The sequence below is a fragment of the Callithrix jacchus genome, chromosome 13 (genome assembly GCF_049354715.1).
Source record: "Callithrix jacchus isolate 240 chromosome 13, calJac240_pri, whole genome shotgun sequence".
Taxonomy (NCBI): Eukaryota; Metazoa; Chordata; class Mammalia; order Primates; family Cebidae; genus Callithrix; species Callithrix jacchus.
The window spans coordinates 54,100,297-54,120,836 of NC_133514.1; the positions used below are offsets into that span (position 1 = coordinate 54,100,297).

Below are 20,540 nucleotides of genomic sequence, written 5' to 3' on the forward strand. Positions count from 1 at the left end.
AGCAGGGAGTAGAATTTGTGCATAATTTGCAAATGTTTGTGCAGAATTTGTATTTGAGACAGGAGCAGTATGTGGGAGAAGTTATTATGTCTGTTCGTTTTAACACCTATTATAGCATGAACATATTTTAAAACCCATAAAAATACATTTTAAAGTCATAAATAACAGCAACAAATAAAGTCTTTTGATAGGTTTGTTTTCTTCCTTTGCCAGAGTAATTACAATAATTCCCAAATGACCAATTTGAACAAGGAAACCTCTTGTCAGTGGGGCCAAAGTCTGCCTCCAGCAACAGGAACATTCCTGTCAAAATCTCATCTTTCCTCTAAGTGCTCGAACAGCCTAGGCGTACCGGATACTGTTCTTCCTATCTCTAATACATACAAATAGAGACCTGACAGCTATTTCAGAACCTAAAAAGGCCAGCCAAAAGTTAGTCATTTACTAAGCAAGATAAATCTTAATCAACTGAATAAATGCAAAGCGTGTAACATTTTAAGTAAAACAAACAGGGCAGAGTTAATCAATTAACCCTTGTAGGAGGAAAAAAAATCATTATTTCCTCCTGTGGGTGCGGCAACAACTGTTTCTTTAAATCTGAAATGTGAAAAACATTCATTTATATATTTCAGGATTAGATTCCATTCTCAGATTGACATTCATTTCTTTTTTTTATTGCATTTTAGGTTCTGGGGTACATGTGAAGAACATGCAAGATCGCTGCATAGGTACACACATGGCAGTGTGATTTGCTGCCTTCCTCCCCTTCACCTATATCTGGCATTTCTCCCCATGCTATCTCTCCCCAACTCCCCAGCCCCCGCTGTCCCCTCCCCTATTCCCCCCAACAGCCCCCAGTGTGTAGTGCTCCCCTCCCTCTGTCCATGTGTTCTCATTGTTCAACACCCGCCTATGAGTGAGAACATGCGGTATTTCACTTTCTGTTCTTGTGTCAGTTTGCTGAGAATGATGGAATCCAGGTTCATCCACTGACATTCATTTCTTAAATGTGTCTTACGTTTTCCCTGTTGAGAAGGTGGGTGGATTGGAACTGACTCAGGCTGGACACATCGTAGGTAGAACAGGTCAGTACATGGATAATAATAAATTAATATAGATAATAAACTATAGTGAGAGATGTCTAGTATGTTAAATTTATTCTATTTATTATTATCCAGGTCTATTTTGTGTTAATTATTGTTTTTCCAAAGGGGCCACCAGAAAAATCTGTTGATTAAGCAAATCTAAGTGTATTAGACCTACAGCAGTCAGGAGAATACTACATTGTTAGACTCTGAGAATCAGCTGTAAACAGAGACATTGGGAAAGGGTGTTAGAGGCTGTTACCGCCCAGATTCTGTGATTTTAAGGCATGTCTTGCAAGGCAAGAAGTGAGATGAGATTGGGCAAAATTAACATATAATAGGCTTAAAGAGGTGAACACAAGGAGGTGAGGGTCTTGTCTTTGTTTTGTTTTGAAATAGAGTCTCACTTTGTCACCTAGACTAGAGTACAGTGGTGCCATCAGAGCTCACTACAGCCTCAAACTCCTGGGCTCATGCTATCTTTCTGTCTCTGTCTCCTGAGTGGCTAGGATTACAGGCATGGCACCACATCCAGGTAATTTTTTAGTTTTTATTTTTGTGGAAATGGAGTCTCACTATGTTGCCCAGGTTGGTCTTGAACTCCTGGCCTCAAGTAGTCCTCTCATCCCCGCCTCCCAAAGCACTGAGACTACAGGTGTCACTATGCCCCACTGAGATGAGGGTCTTGAAGTGAGCCTTTATGAGCAAGCTGTTAGTTTTGATAAGAAGCTACTTTAATTGGTTCACAGTGTTATTTTCCAAGAGCAAGAATTTAATGGAGAAGGTAGTGAAGTATTGCTCCCAGCATTGTCTAACGCAGGAGCAGGTCTCACGATCAGACTCCATTCCTTCACCTTCTCTTCTAACACTGAATGTCTTTGCAAATACACATCCCTGAAGTCAGGAGAGGAGGCATTTGCTGCATTGGTGGGTGTGGGGGTTCTGCAAGCATCTGCCAGCTTAGCGGGAATGCTAGACCATCCTAGGAAGAGATGGGCCACCTCCACAAGCCCAAGGGGCCAGGCGGGGAGTAGAGTTCAGATCTTCAGGGGTGATCTGGTAGCCAGGACCTACATAGCCCTATACCATATTTAGGATCCTAGGTTTTCCCCACAAGGGCACTGACCTTTACATAACAGACCTGCCTTGGCCGAGTACTTAAAACTCTCTGGAGCTCCATGACTCTAATAATCAGGTCCTCAGCCTGCTCTCAGCTGTGTGTCTCTTCCTCCTCTGTGGGAGATGGAAGCCTCTTTGTCAGCTGTCACAGGGCCCTGCATGAACAGGCATTTGTCTCTCTTTCCTCTGAGTACATCAAAACAGCTTAGTGAGATCCAGCCCACTCTGCCTTTTTTCTGTAGGCATTTTCCCACTTGTATTCTTAAAATGACTACATCATGGCACAAGCCACATTATCCCCTCCCAGAACATGTGACAGGCCACTACTGGTCAAGTCTGGAGCCTTAGGCCAGGGACTCGAAATGACCCATCTCCCAGCCAGAATTGCAACCTCTCCACCTGCTAGAGTGAGTAGGCCCATTCCACATCTCAGCTTCCTGCCTGTTTCTCAACCCATTTCTGTCCCCACTGCATTATTCTGGGTCCTTCCAGAAGCAGATGCACGATGGGATTGATTGTGCTGGAAATTCATTAGGGGAAAGACCTGTAAGAGGCAGCGAGGAGGCAGCTGAGGAGACAGGAAGAGCCATCAGGCTGCAAGGCAAGCCTGGCCATGAGTGAAGGAGGACGGAAGGAGGAAGTTTAGACGGAAGCCCCAGGCTGCTCTGCAGTGCTCAGAGCTCAGCAAGGCTGTCGCCCAATCCTTGAGCCAAAGTTGTCCATAAGGCTGCCAGGGAAGGCTGCCATCAGGGAAGCAGGGTCTTGGCGCAAATGCAGCAATGCATCTCAGAGCGCAGCAGCTGGACTATTGGCTCAGTCACACTCCCTGCAGTTGCAGATCTGAGGAACACCTTCCCATAGCTGCCACACACACACACACACACACACACACACACACACAATACATCACACACGGATGCACAGACACAGACACCAAACCCACACACAGCACACACACACATCACATATACACACCCTTCACAGAGACAGACACACAAATACCAGACACATATTCCATACCATACCACACACACCACACAAACATTGCACACATGCCCACAGAACAGAACACACACACAGACATTGCACACCCACACACCACACACACACACACACACCACATTATGCCATATACACACACACTCACACATGTATATCACATGACACATGCAGACATGGACACCAAACATATGCACACCACATACCCCCCACAGACAGACACACACAGACACTGCATACGTATACTTCCACACACAGATTCACAATGGATAGATGAATATATAAGAAAGATTTTTAAAAAATTCTTACTATTATTTAAATACCATTTTTACCCAAGTAAACAGCATCAAACTTAAACTTTTATGACGATGAACTCTGCAATTGGCAAATTGTATTTAAACATAAGTAAATCTACTTTCAGATTTAAGTTGGAAATAAAAGGTGCAGGTTAATTTAAAATATTAAGATTTCCTTAGCTTCATGTTGAAATCTTTCCATGACCTCATCCCAAACCACCTTGTTGGTTTTCTCATGACATTGACCAGCAAAACCTACCCTGGCTGCACTGTCTTACTTGTGGTTACTGGCAATGCTATTCACTTCTGTGACTCTTTCCCTTTGCTTTGCTATTTCTTCTGTGTGGAGTTCCTTTTGTGCCATTCTCCACAAATCAACATCCCACTCATTATTCAAAATCTGCTTCTGCCATTCCTGAGTTGGGATGAGTTGCTTCTCACTCTAACTATTGTTTCTTATAGAACTTCTGTCTCTGAAGGGGCAGAAGAGAAGCATTCGCCAGGCACCTAGAATTGTGTTGGCCACTATCTTAGTCTGCGCCTGCAGCTATAACAAAACACCTGAGGCTGGGTCATTTATAAAGAACAGAAACTTCTATCTCACAGTTCTGGAGGCTGGAAGTCCAAGGTCAAGGCACCAGCTGATTCAGTATCTGCTGAGGGCCATTCTCTGCTCCAGGGTGGTAAACCTTCCAACACCTGAATATTGGAGGGTCATAGACATTCAAACCACAGCAGCACATTCACATCGCCCCTGGAATCCCTATATCAACCCAGCAAAGCAAGTGCTATTATCCTTATGTTTACTTATTGTATCCATTTTTCAATGCTGCATAACAAATCACTGTAAACTCAGTGGCTTAAAATAACCCACATTTATTCTCTGTTTCTGTGGGGCAGGTGTCTGGGCACAGCCTAGTTGGGTCCTCAGCAAAACTGCAATAGGGTCCTGATCTGGAGACTCCCATGGGTAGGGATCTGCTTCCAAACTCACCGAAGTGTGGAAAGAATGTATTTCCTTGTGGATGTAGACCTCATGGTAGCTGGCTTCTTCAAACCTTTCAAGGAGACCAAATCTTGTATAACTGCATAATCCTGGGAGTCACACCCCATCACGTTGGTCATATTCTGTTGGTTAGGAGTATCTAAAAGTCTATGCCATACACATATGCATATGAGTGGAAACTTCAGACAGATGCTCATTTCTTTCAGTAGTTAGATGTTGTGATGGGATGGAGATGCCGTGATGCTGAGGAACCTTTAACTGGTGTTTCTTACTTGCACGTCCTCTCCCAAGGCCCATGGAGGGGCCCATGGGTGAACCTAAGCTTTGTGGGTCCTGAAGCTTGTGCATATATGCAAAATAACAATTACAAAAATTGCTAGTGCCCCTCGCAGGGCCTGCAGGTGACAGGCCCTGCAGCTTAGGTTTCTTGGTAAATCTGTCACCTGTGGATGTGTCATCGCCATTATTAGAATTTCCCTGGGGTTATCATTGAGTCTATTATAGGATCTGGAAAACAGAAATCATTCAAAATACTGCATCTCCCTAAGTCATCAGAGGCACTCTCAGTGCCTCTTGTCCCGAAATTTGCTTCCCCTCCTCCCCTCTCCCTTGCCACACAGGCTCTTGGTGCCACCTGGTTTGAAGTGGTGCCACAGCCTCTGTTTCTCCCACTCCCTCAACCCTTACCTTTCTGTTTTCCTCTCAAACCAGCTAGGCGTTCACAGAACCAACTCCCCAGCTCATGTTTTCTTTGTGTTGTACCCATCTGGCAAAAACCCAAGTATCATACATATGTATGTCTGTGTGCCCGTGTGTAGGGGGGTCTGTGTGTTTCTGTGTGTGTGGGTCTATGTCTGTGTTTCTGTGTATATGTGTGTCTGTGTTTCTATGTCTGTGTGTGTGTCTGTATATGTGTCTCTGTGTGTGTCTGTCTCTGTGTGTCTGTGTGTGTGCATGTCTGTATGTCTGCATCTGTGTTTGTCTCTCTGTGTGTGTGTGTGTGTGTGTGTGTGTGTTGTGTATAGCTTCTGCTCCAGGAGTGCCACACACCAGCGCGCAGGTCCTGCCATGCTCACAGGGTGTGATGCTCACCCCTTGCTGTGTCTGTGGCCCCCCTCGCCCTCTCACTCTCCAGAGGAGCCATCGAGCGGATCCTCTCCTCTCTCTCAGCTGCCCACTCCTCCTCCTCCCTCTCAGCCAATGACTGAGCATCCCACTTCACAGAGAAAATATAAGCTACCAGATGGCAGTGCCTGTCTTTCTCCTACCATGTCTGTGAGGCCGCTTCCACCCTCCACATCCTCGTCTTGCTCTGGGGAGAATCAGCTAACTCCACACCAGGCTCACTCTCCACCTGTGCTCTAGGCCTCCCTGCCCCCACCCCAGCTGCCTTCTCAGAAACCTCACTGTATGGATTAGCCCTTTCCCCCTTCTAATGATCTATTTTATCTTTTTATCCAATTCCTGCCTCAAACGACTTTCTCATAGGTTTTTAGATATCTAGAAACCAAACCAACCCGAGTCAAAGGAGAAGAAGGGAAAATGACTCTGTGTTGTCCCTTCACACCCCTCACCCCTGCAGCTCTGCCCTGTCTCTTTCATCTCTGTACAGCCAAGTTTCTGAAAACACTTGATGATACGTGTTGTCCTCATATTCTTATTTTACATTCATTCTTCAAGGACTCCACTTCCGTGAATGCACTGGTTCAGCTTTGTTGAGGTGTCCTGCCATCACTAAATTCCAGAAAGGCTCATTGGCTCTTTCAGCATCGTCTGACACTGCCAGCCTAACCACTCCCTCCTTGAAACACAGGCCTTCTTTTCCTTCTGAGGAAGATACTGTGGGCTGACTCATTCAGCATTCATTCTATTTCTGCTTTGCATACCTTCTTGGCAGCAGGGAGAAAGCTAAAAATGACATTTTCCATATTCCCTGTCCACTGTTTCCAGTTGAGGTTTCAATTCCACCCATCAGACGCCTCTCTGAGACTGTTATTTGAAACTGAGATGCTGGGCAGGAAGGCAGGGCTAGAGGCATCGCTTTTTGCTGGTGTGCATTGCAGTGGGGCAGGAAGGTTCTCCAGCTGATAGCAGGGACATAGCTTCCAGATCAATGACTCCCTGATGATGGCAGAGGCAGCAGCTCCTCTGACAGTTATTCCTGGAAGCTCAGCCTAGCCTCTGTGTCCTTGCTTTTCCTAACAATTCTATGAATTGCTAGTGACTTTTAATACATGTCTTTTATTTAAATTAGCTAGAGTGTATTCTGATGTCCAAGACAGCATTGATCAAAGCAATGACCGTAACACAGCACTACATTCCTCTTCTTGAGCCTCATGGCTCCTTGTCCTGTTGGTGGCTTTCTGTCAGACCATGTAATGAAGCAGTCCCCATGGCCCTATACTCACCTCCTTCCTTGTCTTCTTCTTGCCTTTTCTCCTTCACTGGGCATTCCTATCCATGCCCATGCTGCAACTAGCACCCAGATAAAATGATTCAGGGATGCTATGTCCAACCAAACCGCTTTTCTGTAAGATACTAAATTTGTGGCAATCTGTCAGCAATAGAAAACTAATACATTGATTTCTTAGAAACTTATTTTCTATCAATGTGTTAGTTTTCTACTGCTGCCCTAACAGATTGCCACAAATTTAGTAGCTTAAAACAATATTCATTATTATCCCGCAGTTCAAAGGGTGGGTGCAGTGGGGCTTGTCTGGGTCCTCTGCCTAGAGTCTCACAAAGCTGAAATCAAGCTGTCAGCAGGCGAGCATTCCATTAGAGGCTCTGCGGGTGAATCTCTGCCAAAGCTCATTCAGGTTGTTGGTATAATTTGGTTCCTTGTGGCTGCAGGACTGAGGTCCCTGTTTCCTTGCTGGTTGTCACACAGGGCTTCTGCAGCTCCTTAAGGCCACCTGTGTTCCTTGTCATCTTGCCCTTTCCTTCTTCAAACCAATGGTGTATTAAATCTTTCTCATGCTGTGAATCTCTCTTGTTTCTCCTTCTGCCTTTTTTTCTGATTGCAGTTGGAGAAACTTCTCTGCTTTTTTGTGTTTTTGCTTTTTTTTTAAAATTGCATTTTAGGTTTGGGGATACATGTGAAGAACATGCAAGATTGTTGCATAGGTACACACGTGGCAGTGTGATTTGCTGCCTTCCTCCCCATCACCTATATCTGGCATTTCTCACCATGCTATCTCTCCCCAACTCCCCAACCCCCACTGTCCCTCCCCTATTTCCCCCAAAAGATCCCAGTGTGTGATGCTCCCCTCCCTGTGTCCATGTGTTCTCATTGTTCAACACCCGCCTATGAGTGAGAACATGCAGTATTTCATTTTCTGTTCTTGTGTCAGTTTGCTGAGAATGATGGTTTCCTACAAAGGACATGAACTTATCATTTTTTATGGCTGCATAATATTCCATGGTGTATATGTGCCACATTTTCCCTGTCCAGTCTATCATCGATGGGCATTTGAGTTGGTTCCAGGTCTTTGCTATTGTAAACAGTGCTGCAATGAACATTCATGTGCATGTGTCCTTATAGTAGAACAATTTATAATCCTTTGGATATATACCCAGTAATGGGATTGCTGGGTCAAATGGAATTGCTATTTCTATATCCTTGAGGAATCACCAGACTGTCTTCCACAATGGTTGAACTAATTTACACTCCAACCAACAGTGTAAAAGTGTTCCTATTTCTCCACATCTTCTCTAGCATCTGTTGTCTCCAGATTTTTTAATGATTGCCATTCTAACTGAAGTGAGATGGTATCTCAATGTAGTTTTGATTTGCGTTTCTCTAATGACCAGTGATGATGAGCATTTTTTCATATGATTATTGACCTCATATATGTCTTCTTTTGTAAAGTGTCTGTTAATATCCTTTGCCCTCTTTTGAATGGGCTTGTTTTTTTCTTGTAAATCTGTTTTAGTTCTTAGTAGATTCTGGATATCAGCCCTTTGTCAGATGAGTAGATTGCAAAACTTTTTTCCCATTCTGTTGGTTGCCGATTCACTCTAATCACTGCTTGTTTTGCTGTGCAGAAGCTGTGGAGTTTGATTAGGTCCCAGTTGTCTGTTTTGGCATTTGTTGCCAATGCTTTTGGTGTTTGGGTCATGAAGTCCTTGCCTACGCCTATGTCCTGAATGGTTTTGCCTAGATTTTCTTCTAGGGTTTTTATGGTGTTAGGTCTTATGTTTAAGTCTTTAATCCATCTGGAGTGAATTTTAGTGTAAGGTGACAGGAAGGGGTCCAGTTTCTGCTTTCTGCACATGGCTAGCCAGTTTTCCCAACATCATTTATTAAACAGGGACTCCTTTCCCCATTGCTTGTTTTTGTCAGCTTTGTCAAAGATCAGATGGTTGTAGATGTGTGGTGTTACCTCTGAGGCCTCTGTTCTGTTCCAATGCTCTATATCTCTGTTTTGGTACCAGTACCATACTGTTTTGAATACTGTGTCCTTGTAGTATAGTTTGAAGTCTGGTAGTGTGATGCCTCTTGCTTTGTTTTTTTTTTGCTTAGAATTGACTTGGCTATGCGGGCTGTCTGTTGATTGCATGTGCAGTTTAAGGTGGTTTTTTCCAGTTCTGTGAAGAAGGTCATTGGTAGCTTGATGGGGATAGCATTTAATTGTAAATTACTTTGGGCAGAATGGCCATTTTCACGATATTGATTCTTCCTAACCATGAACATGGAATGTTTCTCCATCTGTTTGTGTCCTCTCTTATTTCATTGAGCAGTGGCTTGTAGTTCTCCTTGAAGAGGTCCTTTACGTTCCTTGTTAGTTGTATTCCTAGGTATTTTATTCTCTTTGTGGTAATGTGAATGGCAGTTCGTTCTTGATGTGGTTCTCTTTAAGTCTGTTATTGGTGTATGGGAATGCTTGTGATTTTTGCACATTGATTTTGTATCCTGAAACTATGCTGAAGTTGCTTATCAGTTTCAGGAGATTTGGCGCTGAGACAATGGGGTCTTCTACATATACAATAATGTCATCTGCAAATAGAGACAATTTGACTTTCTCCTTTCCTATTTGAATACCCTTTATTTCTTTTTCTTGCCTGAATGCTCGGGCTAGAACTTCCAATACTCTGTTGAATAGGAGTGGTGAGAGAGGGCATCCTTGTCTAGTGCCAGATTTCAGAGGGAATCCCAGGTTTTGCCCATTCAGTATGATATTGGCTGTGGGATTACTGTAAATAGCTTTTATTATTTGAGATACTTTCCATCAATACCCAGTTTATTGAGAGTTTTTAGCACAAAGGCCTGTTGAATTTTGTTTAAGGGCTTCTCTGCATCAATTGAGATAATCATGTGGTTTTTGTTTTTGGTTCTGTTTATGTGGTGAATTATGTTTATAGACTTGGGTATGTTGAACCAGCCTTGCATCCCTGGGATGAATCCTACTTGATCGTGGTGGATAAGCTTTTCCATGTGCTGTTGCAATCGGTTTGCCAGTATTTTATTGAAGATTTTTGCATCTATGTTCATCATGGATATTGGCCTGAAGTTTTCTTTTCTTGCTGAGTCTCTGCCAGATTTTGGTATCAGGCTGATATTGGTCTCATAAAGTGATTTGGGAAGGATTCCCTCTTTTTGGATTGTTTGGAATAGTTTCAGAAGGAATGGTACCAGCTCCTCTTTGTATGTCTGGTAGAATTCGGCTATGAACCCATCTGGACCTGGGCTTTTTTTGGGTGTTAGAATCTTAATTGCTGCCTCAACTTCAGACCTTGTTATTGGTCTATTCAGGGTTTTGACTTCTTCCTGGTTTAGGCTTCGGAGGATGCAAGTGTTCAGGAATTTATCCTGAATTCCAGGTTTACCAGTTTATTTGCATAGAGATGTTTGTAATAATCTCTGATGATGGTTTGTATTTCTGTGGAATCTGTTGTGATATCCCCTTATTGCTTTTTATTGCATCTATTTGATTCTTTTCTCTTTTCTTTTTTATTAATCTGGCTAATGGTCTGTCTATTTTGTTGATCTTTTCGAAAAACCAGCTCCTGGATTTATTGATGTTTTTGAAGGGTTTTTTTGTGTCTCTATCTCCTTCAGATGTGCTCTGATCTTAGTTATTTCTTGTCTTCTGCTGGCTTTTGAGTTTTTTTTTTTTATCTTCCTCCTCTAGCTCTTTAAATTTTGACAATAGCATGTTGATTTTAGATCTCTCCTTGCTTCTCATGTGGGCCCTTATTGCTATATATTTTCCTCTAGAGACTGCTTTAAATGTGTCCCAGAGTTTCTGGTATGTTGTGTTTTCATTCTTGTTTGTTTGGAAGAATATCTTTATTTCTGCCTTCATTTCATTGTTTGTCCAGTCAACATTCAAGAGCCAGTTGTTCAGTTTCCATGAAGCTGTGTGGTTCTGAGTTAGTTTCTGAATTCTGAGTTCTAACTTGATTGCACTGTGGTCTGAGAGATGACTGTTTGTTATGATTTCCATTCTTTTGCATTTGCTGAGGAGTGATTTACTTCCAATTATGTGGTCAACTTTAGAGTAGGTGCGATGTGGTGCTGAGAAGAATGTATATTCTGTGGATTTGGGGTGGAGAGTTCTGTATATGTCTATTAGGTTTGCTTGGTCCAGGTCTGAGTTCAAGTCCTTGATATCCTTGTTAATTTTCTTTCTCGTTGATTTGTCTAATATTGACAATGGGGTGTTAAAGTCTCCCAGTATTATTGTGTGGGAGTCTAAGTCTCTTTGTAAGTCATTAAGAACTTGCCTATGTATCTGGGTGCTCCTGTATGGGGTGCATATATATTTAGGATCATTAGCTCTTATTGTTGCATTGATCCTTTTACCATTATGTAATATCCTCTTTGTCTTTTTTGATCTTTCTGGGTTTGAAGTCTATTTTATCAGAGACGAGAATTGCAACTCCTGATTTTTTTGCTCTCCATTTGCTTGGCAAATCTTCCTCCATCTCTTTATTTTGAGCCTTTGTGTATCCTTGCATGTGAGATGGGTTTCCTGGATACAGCACACTGATGGGTTTTGGCTTTTTATCCAATTTGCCAGTCTGTGTCTTTTGATTGGGGCATTTAGCCCATTTACATTTAGGGTTAATATTGTTATGTGTGAATTTGATCCTGCCATTTTGATGCTAGCTGGCTGTTTTGCCCGTTAGGTGATGCAGTTTCTTCATTGTGTTGATGCTGTTTACCTTTTGGTATGTTTTTGGAGTGGCTGGTACTGGTTGTTCTTTTCTATGTTTAGTGCCTCTTTCAGGACCTCTTGTAAAGCAGGCCTGGTGATGATGAAATCTCTGAGTACTTGCTTGTTCTCAAAGATTTTATTCTGTAGGACTGCTGAGGTCCATTCCATGCTCTGCTTGCCTGGGGATCACATGCAGCAGCTGCAGAACAGTAAGGGTTCCTGCCAGTTTATTCTTCTGCTATCTTTGTCCCAGAAGGATACCTGCCAAATTTCAGTCTGAGCTCTCCTTTATGAGGTGACTCTGGATATATGGGGGTCAGGGAGCTGCTTGAGGAGACAGTCTGCCCTTTATAGGAGCTCCAGTGCTGAGCTGTGAACTCTGTTGTTCATTCAGAGCTACTGGGCAGGTACATTTAAGTCTGCTGCAGATGAACTCATAAACCCCTCCCTTTTTTTCTCCAGGTGTTCTGCCCTGGGGAGTTAGGGCTTTATTTTTGAGTTTCTGTTGTGCTGCTGGCTTTTTTCAGGGCTGCCCTGCCCAGGAAGGAGGCAGCCTAGTCACTGTCTGCCTGCAGAGACTTTGCTGAGCTGCTTTGGGCTCTGCTAAGCTGCTGTGTGAACTTCCCTGCAGTCATGTTTATATGGGTGTAGTTAGAACTGCCTCAGCAATGGTGGCCCACCTCTATAATGTTGGACTCTCTCTGTAATGGGGGGCTGCCTTGGCAATGGCAGGCTGCCTCAGCAATGGCAAACTACCTCCATAGTGGTGAACTGCCTTGGTAATGGCAGACGCCCCTCCCCCACATAGCTGGACTGTCTCAGGTTCAGCTGTGCTTGCTGTGAAACTCTCAATCCAGAGCGTTTCTGATTGCTGTTTTTTTGTGGGAGTGGGACCAGCTGAGCCTGATCACCTAGCTCCCTGCCTCAGAGGCCCCCTTCTTTTGGTTTTTTAGTTGAATGGTGGACTCTGTCTCCCAGGTGTTCCAGTCACCTGTTGAAAAGGCACTGTGATCTGTGTGATTTCCCATGTGGTGACCCACTGCACTGGCTGAAACAGCCACGCTGAGATTTGTGGCGCTTTTTTGCCTGGGAGTCTCCTGGCCTGGCTCCATGTTTCAGTCCCCTTTTTAATCAGATGTATGGGTGACTCTGTCTCCAAGGAGCTCCAAATGCCACCCAGAACAGCACCCAGACCTGTGTATTTTGTATGGAGAACCACCACACTGGGGTGCCAGCAAAACAGCTGCACCAGCCAAACCAGCCACACCGGTAACCCATGGGGCTCCTCTGCCTAGGAATATCCTGGTCTGTGGGCAATAAAAATCCATCTGGAAATGCAGTGTCCACTCACCCTCCATGCTTTCACTGGGAGCTCCAATCCTTAGCTGTTCCTAATCAGCCATCCCTTTTTTTTTTTTGAGACAGAGTCTCAATCTGTCACTCAGGCTGGAGTGCAGTAGTGTAATCTTAGCTCACTGCAGCTTCTGCCTCCTGGATTCAAGGGATTCTTATGCCTCAGCCTCCTGAGTAGCTGGGGTTACAGGTGCTGTCACCATGGTCAGCTAATTTTTGTATTTTTGGTAGAGATGGGGTTTCATCATGTTGGCCAGGCTGATCTTGAACTCTTGGCCTCAAGTGGTCCTCCTGCCTTGGCCTCCCAAAGTGCTGATATTACAGGTGTGAGTCATCATGTCCTGCCTGTTTTTACTTTCTTAATTCCTTTTTTTGCAATTTTTTTATTGAGATAAAAATTCACATAAAATACATCATTTTAAAGTGTACAATCTCATGGTCTTTTATTATAGTCACAATGATGTGCAACCATGACCACTGTCTAATTTCAAATCATTTCCATCACTTCAAGAGGAGACCATGGAAACCATAAGCAGTCACTTCTTTTCCCCCTGCCTGTTCCCTGGCAACCACTAATCTATTTTCCATCTCTTTGGATTTGCCTATTTTGGACATTTTGCATGAATGAAATCATTGGCTATGTGACCTCTAGTGTCTGGCCTCTTTCATGTAGCATAATGTTTTGAAGGTTCATTCCTGTTGTAGCATGAATCAGCACTCCATTCTGTCTGGTGGAGGACCCTTGGGCCTCTCTTACCCCCCCCCGCCCCACCCAGGGCCCAGCCACATGGAAGGTATTTTACTTCCCCATGTGGAAAGTCCCTCTCCGCTTACATGGGAAGTTCCCATCTTGCCCTGCCCGGCTTCCCGGCTCAGCTCTCCCAGACCCCGACTGGCGCAACTCCAGCTACCTCCCGCCCAGCGACCACCCAACCAATCACCACCCGCCCCATCAGCTCTCCCCCAACTTCCTACCCGGCAGTTTAAACTGACCAACCGCTACCCACCACCTCGGCTCTCCCACTCCCTCAGCTCCACTACCCCTATAAAAACCGCAAGACAAAGAAAACCGGCGCGAGACTGCTGACTCTCCCCCGTGCACGAGTCTAGTCTGCCCAGAGACTCCCTAATAAAGCCTGAACTCTTACTTCGTCTCGTTTAATTCGATCAGGCCTTGGGGTCCAAGCAACGAGGGTCCGGGCAGGTCAGACAACTGGTGCCGGAAACCCAGGAGAAGGGTGGCCGGTCTGGTACCTGGCCCTCGGGGCCCAGGCCGCGGCCTCCCTCTCAACCCCGGTCTGCCTGCCTCGCCACTGCAAGACTCTGAATAAGGTAAGATTTTACCTACCTCATTTTCTTTTCCCTCTCTAGTGGCCACGGCGATTAACCTTCCGGTGCTAAACCTTCTGGACGCCTCGCCCTAGACTCGGCCGAGCCGAGGTAGTCCTCTGCCTGGCTCCTGGAGTCATCCTGCGAAGCTGGCAGACAGATGGGGATGCCTCTCTGACTGTTAACTTCACTAACCATAATCCGTAGGGATTGCAACGAGTGGGGACGCCCTCTCCTTGCCTCTTCCCTATCCGGCACTGGGGGGTTTGTCGTCCAGCCATGGGGAACGCAGAGTCTAAAGCCAACCCAAACACCCCTTTAGGGTGCTTGCTTCTAAACTTTTCCAGACTGGGATACTCGCAAACTCTGTGCAAGAAAAAACTCGTATTCTTATCCCAGGTCGCTTGGCCCCAGTACAAACTTGATAACCAGTCATATTGGCCTCCGACTGGCACTTTTGATTTCAACATACTTCAGGATCTGGATAATTTCTGTCGCCAGACTGGCAAGGACCGTGAAATACCTTACGTTCAGGCTTTCTGGGATCTCCGTTCCCGTCCTGATCTTTGCTCTTCCTGCTCCACACATCAAATCCTCTTGGCCCGCACCCCTCGTAAATCTCCCCCCACTACCTCTCCTCTTCCTTACTCTTCATCAGAGGATCTGCCTGAACATCTGTCCCCTCCCGCCAACCTTGGCAACCAGTCGCCGTCAGCCACTTGCCCTTCCCCCACTCCCTCTGCGCCTCCTACCTCGGAGGCCTTACCTTTTCCTTCCTCCACTCCCTCTGGGCCTCCTCCCTCGGAGGCCGCACTTCCCCTTCCCTCCCCGGTGGCAGCCCACACCCGCTCTCACCAACCAACTATCCTAGCCCCTCTCCAAGAAGTAGCAGGTACTGAGGGCTTAGTTAGGGTCCATGTTCCCTTTTCACTCCAGGATCTGTCGCAAATCGAGCGATGGCTCGGTTCATTCTCAGCGGACCCCTCCACATATATCAAGGAATTCCAATATCTTACTCAGGCATACAGCCTCACTTGGTATGATATTCGCATTATTTGTACCTCCACCCTCACTGCAGAGGAGCACGAGCGCATCCTCACTGCAGCCAGACACCAGGCAGATAAAGATCATGCTATAGATAACCAGGTCCCCCTGGGCCCCGAAGTAATCCCAAATGAAGACCCCCAATGGGACTATCAGGCTAGTCGAGGGTCTAATATACCCAAGAGAGACCGCATGATTAGATACCTCCTCAGGGGAATGGATACTGTATCTAACAAAGTTGTAAACTATGATAAACTAAGGGAAATCACCCAGCTACCTGATGAGAACCCCGCCCTTTTCCTCACCCGCTTGCAGGAAGCACTAGTCCGTTATACCCGGTTAGACCCTGCCTCCCGGAATGGGGCCACTGTCCTAGCCTCCCATTTTATCTCCCAGTCAACCCCTGATATCCGAAAGAAACTAAGAAAAGTGGAGGACGGTCCAGAAACCCCCATACAGGACCTGGTAAAGATGGCCTTTAAGGTTTTTAATGCAAGAGAAGACATAGCTGAGGCAGCCCGCCAAGCCCGAATGAAGCAGAAAGTCACTCTACAAACCCAGGCTCTAGTAGCAGCCCTAAGGCCGGCAGGAAACCAAAAGCGATTCCCGCACTCCTCCGGGTGCGTGTTTTAAATGTGGAAAAGAAGGACACTGGTCTAAAGCCTGTCCCCAGCCTCGTCCACCTACTAAGCCCTGTCCCATCTGCCAACTTGTGGGGCACTGGAAGTCTGACTGTCCCAGCTCGTCCAGGGTCCCGGTCTCTCCGGACCGGCATACTGGACAGCAGGAGGCGGTCACTGGAGGCTTGGGACCTGTCCGTGCTGTCCAGGAACCAGGCATCCAAAACTCTCTGTTTCCAGAACTGTTGGGACTAGTGGACAACTAGCAGGGCCCTGGCTCTCCAACCCCGGTTACCCTTGCCGAGCCCAGGGTTAAGCTCAAGGTAGCGGGTAAAAGTGTCTCCTTCTTGCTTGACACCGGGGCTACCTTCTCCGTGCTTCCCACTTATCCTGGAAAAACTCTCCCTTCCCGGGTCTCTGTCATGGGGATTAACAGAACTCCCTCCACTCCCCGCCAAACCTCTCCACTCACGTGTTCTTTTAACTCCTCTATATTTACACACCCCTTTCTAGTAATTCCCTCATGTCCAGTACCCCTTCTGGGACGAGACATCTTAGCCAAATTACAGGCGGCTATCGTCTTTCCTCACACCAATGCCTTCCTCCTCTCCCTTGTCGTAGACCCACCAACCCCCTGCCAACCCACCCAACTTCTCCCTGACGTTCGTCCCCAAGTCTGGGACACCAGTACTCCAACTGTAGCCTCCCACCACCAGCCTGTACGCATTTGTCTAAGAGACCCTTCCTCTTTTCCTGCCCGCCCCCAGTTCCCAATTTCCAAAGCTAACCGCCTAGGTCTTCGTCCTATCATAGAAAAGCTCAAAGCCCAAGGTCTGCTAATTCCCATTAACTCTCCCTGCAACACTCCCATTTTGCCGGTACAAAAACCTTCTGGCCAGTATAGACTAGTCCAAGACCTCCGCCTCATCAACACGGCCGTCATACCTGTACACCCAGTAGTCCCGAACGCGTACACCATCCTCTCCCACATCCCACCTACCACTACCCACTTCTCAGTGCTAGATCTAAAGGATGCTTTCTTCACCATTCCCCTACACCCTGAGTCCTATTTCCTATTCACTTTCACCTGGGAAGACCCTGTCTCTAACACATCCCAACAGCTCACATGGACTGTCCTCCCTCAGGGATTCCGAGGCAGCCCCCACCTGTTCGGTCAGGCATTAGCTGCTGACTTACAAGATTGCAACATTGCCCCGTACCGTCTGCTTCAATACGTAGATAACATTCTAATTTACTCCCCATCCTGCCACAAATGCCTCTCAGCTACCACAACTCTACTAAATTTTATAGGCAACAAAGGGTACCGGGTGTCACCTGCCAAGGCACAGATAGCTACCCCCTCTGTCACGTATCTAGGGCTGCAAATTACCCCCAAATACCGAGCAATTACTACTGATAGATTGCAGGCCCTCAAGGCCCTCCAACCTCCTACCTCAGCAAACGAAATCCTCTCCTTCTTGGGTCTGGTAGGGTTCTTCCGACACTGGGTGCCTAACTTCGCACTCCTAGCCAAGCCGCTCTACCACACGGCCAAACAGGCCCCCATGGGACCCTTGTCTTCCCAAGGAACTGTTAACCAGGCCTTCAGGGCCCTCCTTGCGGCCCTATACACAACCACCAGTCTAGCCTTACCCAACCCGAACAAACCTTTTCACCTATACACAGAGGAAAAACAGCTTACGGCGGTGGGGGTCCTTGCTCAACCAATAGGTCCTACCCTCCTGCCAATAGCCTACCTGTCTAAACAACTAGACCCCACTGTACGGGGATGGCAGCCATGCTTACGGGCTCTCGTAGCTGCGGCTACCCTCACCACCGAGGCTCTAAAACTTAACCTGCACCACCCTCTCCAGGTTTTTTCCCCACACCGACTCGTCGACCTACTCACTCACCAAGCTTTGTCCCATCTCGGACCCTCCCGACTTCAACTTCTACACCTGCTGTTCATTGAAAACCCTACTATCACCCTCTCACACTGTCCCCCTCTAAACCCTGCCACCCTTGTCCCCCTCTCCTCGGAGCCTCCAGCACAACACTTGTGCTTGGAAATTCTTAAGTTCAGCCAGTCTCCGCGCCCAGATTTAGCTGACCAGCCCATACCAACAGCCTCGGTTACCCTCTACGTCCATGGCAGTTCAGCCCTCAACACCCCAGGACCCCGAAAGGCTACCTATGCCATTGTCACGGACACTAACGTTATTGAAACACAGCCCTTACCCCCAGGAACCACCTCTCAGAAAGCTGAATTAGTTGCTCTCACTTGAGCGTTAATCTGGGCAACCGGGAAAACTGTAAACATTTACACAGACTCCAAATATGCCTTCCTCATTGCCCATTCACATTGCATGATATGGAAGGAACGGGGTTTTCTTACCACTAAAGGTACCCCTGTTCTCAATGGAAAGCTCATTTCTCAACTCATTCAGGCAATCCAGCTCCCCAGCAAGGTAGCCATCATTCACTACCGGGGACACCAATCCATCCAAACTCCTGTGGCTCGGGGAAATGCCTTTGCTGACTCAGTTGCCAAAGCCACAGCTAAGGAAAAGGCCCCTCCTACCACCCTCTGCTTCCTTTCCAAAACGTACAGCCCTCAATACTCTCCCACTGAACTCACCAACCTTCAATCCACGCCCAACATCCAATTCAAAGACGACTGGGCCTTCAAGCATAACCTCCTTATCCTCCCCGAAAAACAAAGGTACCAAATAATCCGAGACATTCACAACTCCCTCCACATCGGACCTAAAGCTCTATACCAGTTCCTCAGCCCACTTTTTCACCCCCACCACCTCCTCAGTACCATACAGGAAGTCCAGTCCTCCTGTACTGTCTGCGCAAGAACTAACTCCCAGGGTTCCTGTCATCCTCGGCGCCAGCTTCATCAACTATGCCGGTTCCTACCTGGCCAGGACTGGCAAATCGATTTTACCCACATGCCAAAGCACAAGCAATACCGATATCTGCTAACCATTGTTGACACTTTTTCAGGCTGGATCGAAGCTTACCCCACAGCCTCTGAGTCTGCGGGAACAGTAGCCACTCATCTCATTCAAGACATCATACCACGCTTTGGACTCCCAGCCACCATACAGTCGGACAACGGCCCAGCTTTCACCTCCAAAGTTACTAATGCTGTTTCTACCTCTCTAGGAATTCAGTGGAAGCTACATACCGCTTACCATCCCCAGTCCTCTGGTAAGGTGGAGCAGGCCAATGACCTCATCAAAGAACATCTAACCAAACTTATGCTTGAGCTCCGCCAATCCTGGGTCACTTTACTCCCTATCGCCCTCGCCAGGTTAAGAGCAAGCCCTCGGGGCCCATCGCAGCTTAGCCCATTTGAGCTGCTGTATGGTCGCCCCTTCCTTCTTTCAACCCCCCCTTCGCCATATGTACGTACGGCACACCAAGTCCATTCTGCTATTAGCCTACAAGAACAATCCCTAAATACCCAACTGCAACCACACTCGTCTCCGTTTTCCTGGCTAACCTTCCTCAAAGAAGGAATCAAGTTAGCTAACATCTCAGGATTAACTGACCTAACCTCATGCCTCATGTGTGCCTCCTTAGGACAGACTCCCTTCATCACAGTCCCCTACCCTATCCCTCTCAACCCTTCAGCCTCAACTTCTCCCTTCTCCCCCATCAAGGAAGTAAACCTCTACACTCCACCTGATTTTACGCAGCTGCCAATATGCCATTCCCTAGGCCGAAACTACCCCAACTGTAACAAAACCATACTGGTAACCACTAATCTAACAGCCCCACAGGGAACTTTTTTTTGGTGTAACAAAAACCCTCTACACCGGCCAATCCTCAACCCTCTTATGTCTCCCAGTAACCTTAGTCCCTTGACTTACTGTATACTCCTCAGCCGAATTCCAAATGCTGCAGGCACCACTCCACTGCACCCGACGGGCCGCATTTCTACCTCTAGCCATGGGCCTCTCCCTCGCAAGCGCAGCACTTGTGGCTGGATTGGCGGGGGGGAGCACTAATCCACTCTCACCAGGCCATAGCCCAACTAACCTCACAATTCCAAGCTGCTATTGATGACTCTGCCGAGTCTTTAGCATCTCTCCAATGACAGATCACCTCAGTTGCCCAAGTCGCTTTGCAGAACCGAAGGGCTCTGGACCTGCTCACTGCTGAACGAGGAGGTACCTGTACCTTTTTACAAGAGGAGTGCTGCTACTACATCAATGAATCCGGCCTGGTAGAGACCTGAATCAAAAACCTCCAGAAAATTAAAACTAACTTGCAGAACCAAAAATTCTCAGCTGAAGCCCGGCATGGTGGTCTTCCTCCATGTATACCCTCTTATCCCCATTGCTTGGGCCCCTAATAGCTGTCTGCCTAATCTTACTTATTGCTCCTTGTTTCCTGCAGTTCCTACAACGACGTTTACAAGAACTAACTTGAGTCACCATCCACCAAATGCTACTCCAGCCCCTCAACTCAAGCCACCAGCCCGAGTGAAGCCTCCTCCAGCCAACCTAACT

General features: G+C 46.7%; 1 protein-coding gene and 1 long non-coding RNA gene across 9 annotated transcripts in view; one reads left to right on the forward strand and one right to left on the reverse strand.

Moving 5' to 3' along the window:
• LOC118146841 (urea transporter 1-like) overlaps positions 1 to 20,036 on the forward strand; it is a 59,627-nt gene extending 39,591 nt beyond the window's left edge. For 2 of the 3 annotated variants that reach the window (XM_078346910.1, XM_078346909.1), the window contains one exon: positions 687 to 14,168. Coding sequence is in view for 1 of the 3 variants with exons in the window: in XM_078346908.1 (XP_078203034.1) it covers positions 18,381 to 20,036 (1,656 nt within the window). In the remaining 2 variants the exon portion in view is untranslated. Of the gene's footprint in view, positions 1 to 686 lie in introns of all 3 variants that reach the window. The other variant, XM_078346908.1, reaches the window with a different exon arrangement.
• LOC100894355 (uncharacterized) overlaps positions 1 to 20,540 on the reverse strand; it is a 68,865-nt gene that overhangs the window by 48,054 nt on the left and 271 nt on the right. The window contains exons 1-3 of one of the 6 annotated variants that reach the window (XR_008476002.2): positions 14,874 to 14,947; positions 14,370 to 14,499; positions 4,494 to 7,043 (exon numbers count right to left, since the gene is read on the reverse strand). This is a non-coding gene — a long non-coding RNA (uncharacterized LOC100894355). Of the gene's footprint in view, positions 1 to 4,493; positions 7,044 to 13,855; positions 13,927 to 14,369; positions 14,503 to 14,873; positions 14,948 to 20,540 lie in introns of those variants that run through there. The other 5 variants (XR_004732893.3, XR_013525309.1, XR_013525310.1 and 2 more) reach the window with 5 other exon arrangements.